Source organism: Arabidopsis lyrata, assembly GCF_000004255.2.
Source record: "Arabidopsis lyrata subsp. lyrata unplaced genomic scaffold ARALYscaffold_5, whole genome shotgun sequence".
NCBI lineage: Eukaryota > Viridiplantae > Streptophyta > Magnoliopsida > Brassicales > Brassicaceae > Arabidopsis > Arabidopsis lyrata.
The window spans coordinates 11,623,598-11,630,435 of record NW_003302551.1 but is presented as its reverse complement, the minus strand read 5'-3'; the positions used below and the strand labels follow the sequence as shown (position 1 = coordinate 11,630,435).

Below are 6,838 nucleotides of genomic sequence, written 5' to 3'. Positions count from 1 at the left end.
CCACTCACATTTTGTCGGTAAGCACATTTCTAATTAAGCTTTAGATTCCAATATTTCCCCCCACTCAAATTATTTATCTGCAAAGTTATTTTCTGAAAATTTTAAGGGAACCTTATTTAATCATGGTACTTAGTATAAATTAAATAGAAGTATAGTTTTACTGTTATTGGATTTGTGATATAGAAAAGTAGGATCAAAAAGTTTAAGGATAATTTATTACAATTAGGTAGTTTTAACTTTTAAAAGTAGAGATAAAATTAAAATGGGTAATTTATAGTAATAATTTGAAGAAATAATATTGTTTTACTTAATGAAAGGTTAGTGGACGTTTATCCACAATTTTGTGGATTTTCTAACGACGGGGATTATTGGGTTTTCTTACGATAGGGATCATCCGCTGTCTTTCATATTATATTTATGCAATGACTTTATATCGAGAGACTGGATAGTCCGTAATTCTCATGTGTATAGAGAAGCTAATCGTCTAGCTGGCGCATTAGCAAACTATGCGTTTTCCTTACCGCTTAGTTTTCATTCGTTTGATGTATATTCGGATATTAACGGATCTATATACCTACGTAATGTCCGTTTATAAGTATTTTCATATGAACTGATATGCATACCCACGTAATGTCCGTTTATAAGTTTTTTTATTTTTTAATAATAAAGTATAGGGGTCAATTGTCCCCTATCGATTATCCAAAAAAACAAAAAGAAAAGGTAAGTAGACATTTTTCTTCTTAAGAAAATTAAAAAAACAAAAACCAGCTGATAGAAAAAAAAAACATTCAGTTCGTTCAATTTAGATTCTCTAAAAGTTTAGAAATTAATGTTTTTAGTTGATTAAAAATTTTAATAAACAAAATACGTGAAAATAGATTGACCAAATAAATGTTCCCAACATCATGTACCATTGACCAAATATTTTCAACAAAAACCATTCATTGTCTATCATAAATACTTTCAACGGATCCATTGTAACATTCTTCGGCTATTGGTGGATGGTACTCGTCGACATTATTTAGTCTAAGTTATACACTTACTGATCGATTCCCATGTAAAGTATTTGGTACATGTTGGGTGGGAATTGTTCTTGTGAAAATTAATTGGTTCATAGTGGGTGGAATGTTAATTTTGTGGATTATATTTTATCATCAAAATAATGTCCACTGAAAAAATATGTTTTAACAATTGTATAATTTGATTTTTATTAACCAAGTATCTAATTTTATCATTTGCTTTTTTTTTTTACTGAAAATCTAAATTGAATAAAACATTTTTAATTAATTTTTAACCCCAAATATCATTTGTTTTTATTTTTTAAGATAACTCTAATTTGAGGATAATTGTGATATCTAATATGTGCAAATCTGATACAATATACAATCCACAAGTACTAATTTCAAAACAATTTTCTATGTGGAAGTCTCTTTGATCCAATGGTTGACCAATGCATTAATATTTTATAGAAGGTAAGGGGTTCGATTACTAGTTAACGCAGTTTTTGCATGTTAATGGTCAAAGTTTATCGAAGGTCCAGAATGTGATAGTAGTTAAGCTTTGACAAAAAAAATATTGAATTATTAGATAAGAAACACTTCTTTAGCCAACCAAAAATTAATGTTATCCTGCTTTGATGATTTAGATTTTAAAACTTGTTAGATTTACTTACAACAAACCTCACCAAACATTTATTTTATCTGTTTTTGTATTTGCAGAAATGGACTTCCTTAGAATCCATCCTACATAAGTACAATAGTAATATTTATTCTTTTCTGAAATATCTAACACTAATCGGCATCGGTAAATTTGAAATTGTTATTGTTTTGACATCAAACTATTGATGATTATTTGTTCTCTTTCTGATTATTAATAGTGAATCATGTTATAGTTAATATTAATTTCCGTACATTAAGTAGCTTTTCTCGGCATGATTCATGCACCTAACTACCTAAGCTACCTGATTTTATTATCAACATGTCCAATTCCAATACCATAACCAACTTCAAATGTTTTTTTTTTTTTAAATTTTTGTTGAACTAACTTCAAATGTTAGATAATAAAATATATTAAGCCACAAAAAGTTATACTTTTTATGGACAGTTACCGATTCTATACTTTAGTTATGTTAACCTTGCTTTTGTCTTTTTTCTTTTCTTTTTTTGTTAACCTCGCTTTTGTTGTTTTTGAAGTTATCATGACCAAGTTATTAGATCACCCTAACCGGCAGCTAGAGCATTATCATAACCATTGAATCTCCAATGAAGACAAATTCAACCGTCAGATAGATCCAAAAATCCGTCTCGAACTTATTTCATATACTATTAATTAAGATACTCTAACTCATGAATATGTACATGGTTTGAAACTTTTTGATATTAATTATAATACGTAAACAAGAATCTTAAATTTCATAATTTTTTCATTATCTTTTATGCACGTTCAAATCAAAGATAATTAATTCAAAGTAGTAAACTTGTCCATTAGTTGCAATAATTTATAATCCTTACAAATTTAAATCCTATACATTATATAAAAGGATCAATTAATTATTGGGCAAACTAGTGGTGGGACTTCCACAAAACAATAATCTAATTTCTCTTTATCTATTTATTTATTTCTCCATTATACTGTATTTTTAAATAAACTGCTACGTCAGGAAATCTGTGTCTATATTACTTATAATTATGTCAATTAACTACAACGTCAAAAAAAGAAGTCAAACTAACCTTATTTTCAACTCTCGACTTAGCCTGAATACATATTATAATTGGATAAAGAAATACATATCCCTTTCTTTCCAGTAAAATTTTAAGTTCCGTTTGCAAAACAATTGTGTATTGATTTACATGCAGATTTTTATAAACTTTTAGAGTTGAGCTAGATTTATTGATAAAACTATCATAATTTAAAAAGCTATGAAACTACATTGGATTGATCTAGTTTCTTATCCATGCATGTGACCTCCGATAGGAAATTGACCAAACATGTTACATCTTCGACTTTATCCTAATATTTAAAAGAAAAAAAAAAACAGAAACTCAAATGAAATGGGTTCAAATTTATATTAATAAAGATAGTGTCATTTTTTAATAGGCCGCTAAAAAAGTGTCATTTCATATGTGAAATGTGTGTGTGTGTTTTTTTTTTCTGGGTCATAAAATGGGTATGTTCATTGTACTCTATTTATATCTATGCGTTCTCATTCTTTTCCTTTAAAAAATAAATTTTATTAATGCTTTTGAACCGACAGTTTCTTACTTCACATTACTGAAAATGTAAAATTAAGTTACAGTAAAATATTTGTTTAGTCCATACTGTATTATTTTATTTTATTATGGTAAGTAGTCCATACTGTATTATTAGAACCATGTTTAGTTGATTTAAAACCATTGAGAATTTTTGGATGACAACAATATTTTTAGACAAAAATATGAATTTATGCATAAAACATAATTACTTTGGATATTGGTTTTAAATAATCCTTAATTAGTGCATTTGATTAAATAGTTGGGATAAAATGTATAATAATATACATTAAAAAAATTTTTAGTTAAATTTGTTCGTTTTGGTGGACTATCGTGATGGTAGTGAAGATAGATGTTATAGGGCAGTGGCGTCTACGGGGAGCACAACTAAGTTCTCTGGAAGGTAATAAATTTGTAGATTATACCCATTGCTAGAAGAGTACACTAGAATCTTTGTCATAGAAAAAATAGACTTAGATCTATTGTTTGCCTCCATTGTTTCACTACTTAGATCTATACTTTTTTGAGGTAGAGGAACAAAATCTCTTTGAATGGCGTGATACTATGTATATGTATACGATACGAGCACACTAGGACTAATTGTACCTATACTTTCAATAAAGTAAAAACAATTTTTAAATATCATCTCTATATTCTGTTCAAAAAAAAAATCATCTCTATATAGGAAAAATTTATAAGTTTCCTCATTTTCCTTTTCTTGTATTTTTCATTTTCTTACTTCGTTTTCTTTATTAGTTCATTATATGATGTAAGTTTTTTTTTTTTTGATAAAGATATATGAATGTAAGTTTATATGAATGTAAGTTTATATGAATGTAAGTTGACATTAAATGTTTCATATTTTGACATGGGATCAATCCAAAAGGCCCATCCAATCGACGGATAACAGTCACTCACTCCTATAACTGTCGGACCCGCATAACTCTATTTATACACACCTGCCTTCTCTCACTTTTCTTCATTCATTTCATACATATTTGTCTCTCTTAAATGTGTTTATTCCCCCTTTTGTAGTAACCACTCAAAAGGCTTTAGTTCACTTTAGAAATGGCTTTGTCTCTTATCTTTCTAGCTCTCTTGGTGTTGTGCCCTAGTAGTGGTCACAGCCAGGGTTCTCCTTCACCCGGATACTACCCGAGTTCCCGAGTAGCGACTTCATCTTTTGATCGTGAATTCCGTACTTTATGGGGCTCTCAACACCAACGTAGAGAGCAAGACGTTATCACTCTTTGGCTCGACAAATCCACTGGTCTTTTTCTTTTCGTTATTTCTTCTTTTCATTTTTAACCAAATTTATTGACTCAATTCATTGGTCCATATTATAAAATGTACTAATAGATTATATGCTATTCATTTGGACCAAAACATTAGAAAATAAAATTAATGAATGTAAATATTGATTAGAATCAATTGAGGTAAGTGGCGATTACAAAAAAAAAAAAAATGTAAATAATGAATAAAATTGTTATTTAATACACCGCACGACTTGTAGGACTGTGTCGGTAGCTTATATTTATTATTTTTATTCCCAATTAATTCTTTTAAAATTAATTTAGTCATATAATTAGTCATAACAATTATTTTTTGTCGTATGTAATAAATTGATTATATTGACTGATTAAATGTGAACATGAACAGGGAGTGGGTTCAAGTCTCTTCGTCCATACCGGTCGGGCTACTTTGGTGCTTCCATTAAGCTCCAACCAGGCTTCACGGCTGGAGTTGATACATCCCTCTACGTAAGCATATGATCGAACTAATTAAACATCTAATAATTATGTTGTTAAACGTTACTAAAATTCTAAATTTCCTAATATTTTTTTCGATTTCTAGCTCTCAAACAACCAAGAGCATCCTGGAGACCACGACGAGGTTGATATCGAGTTTCTAGGGACGACGCCAGGGAAGCCCTATTCTCTTCAAACGAATGTATTCGCTAGAGGAAGTGGCGACCGAAATGTCATCGGAAGAGAAATGAAATTTACCTTGTGGTTTGACCCTACTCAAGATTTTCACCATTACGCAATTTTGTGGAACCCTAACGAAATTGTGTAAGTCAAGAATTCTTATGTTAAGTATACACATTTTTTTATTTGTTTGATATACTAAATTGGACAAATTTTACATGTACACAGATTCTTCGTAGACGATATACCGATACGTACATATAATAGAAAGAATGAAGCTACGTTCCCCACTAGACCGATGTGGGTGTATGGATCGATATGGGATGCATCGGACTGGGCCACGGAAAATGGAAGGATTAAAGCCGACTATCGATACCAACCATTTGTGGCTAAGTACAAAAACTTTAAGCTAGCCGGATGCACAGCGGATAGCTCTAGCTCATGCAGACCGCCATCGCCTGCACCAGTCCTTAACCAAGGGTTGAGCCGGCAGCAGATGGCGGCATTGGCATGGGCACAGAGGAACTTCTTGGTCTATAACTATTGCCATGACCCGAAAAGAGACCATACCCAAACACCAGAATGCTAAAACAAACAAACAAACAAAAGAAAGGTTTTAATAATTTTTATTTTGAATTATAAAACATACATTTAAGTTAATAATGGGAGGTCTTGTGACGGGTCCACACTGGAAACTAGATTGAAGCAGTTGAGCGTCCGGTCCTCTATGATTTGAGATTAAAACGAAAAAGGTTTTGTTTTTTTCAATACTTTGTAATGTTCCATTTCGTATATTTCTTATAATTGTTGCAATATTGTGTGATCACATATATATATATATATATGGTATTGTATTGTTGTGTGAACCAAAAAAGAAAAAGAAAGCAAGTTGTTCTTTCGAAGGTGGCTTGAATTATTTGTTGGAACTATATATTAACAAGTGAATCTCTAAATCGACTTAATTATATGATTAGTGGTTGGTTGGGAAATAAATTTGGCTTAGTGGTCAAATACTTCAAGAGTTCAAATACTTAGTGTGTGTGTGTGTGTGTGTGTAATGTCTAATAACTATAAGAAATTAAATATAGTTATACAATTATGGACGATCAATTTTAGCATATTAAATATATATTTATCTATATATATATATATATACAGAGCAATTATGGAAAAAATATTTATATATAAACAAAAAAATCTTGGCAGCCCCAAACAATAATGGACCATTGTACTTTCATTATGGATCATGGAATAAGCGGTTAGAGCAGATATTGTTCGACACAAACAAAACAAATTAAACGGTAGGAAATGGTGAACATATAGCGTATTGATAGTGCAACAAATTACGGCTTTAGTGTGTTTTAAAAATTTTCAAAAAAGCTTTTATATAATCTATAACATTAGCAAAATGAAAATCGAAGAGGGGCCATTGAACAAAATCAAGAATCTAGAAGGGACGGTTAATGGTGCATGAGCAAGGATGAGGATAATGATGATGATGACCACTTTTCCCAACGTCGAAAGAGATAGTGAACACACTGAATAGTGTGGAGCCCAATCTAAATTCTCGAAGATTTCATTACTCTCATAAGTTAAAATTGAAAGAAATATATTCTTGTTAATTGTTGTTGTCTTATTTCAAAGTGTTGTTTTCCTCTTTGG

At 30.3% G+C, this 6,838-nt stretch overlaps 1 protein-coding gene across 1 annotated transcript; it reads left to right on the top strand.

Annotated features, from left to right (window-relative positions):
• Nucleotides 1-4,156: 4,156 nt before the first annotated feature.
• Nucleotides 4,157-6,102, top strand: LOC9311774 (xyloglucan endotransglucosylase/hydrolase protein 31). The gene is made up of 4 exons (XM_021026712.1): nucleotides 4,157-4,518; nucleotides 4,908-5,008; nucleotides 5,103-5,320; nucleotides 5,405-6,102. Exons 1-4 carry the CDS (start codon nucleotides 4,317-4,319, stop codon nucleotides 5,763-5,765), a joined length of 882 nt encoding a protein of 293 aa, XP_020882371.1. The 5' UTR covers nucleotides 4,157-4,316; the 3' UTR covers nucleotides 5,766-6,102.
• Nucleotides 6,103-6,838: the final 736 nt, after the last annotated feature.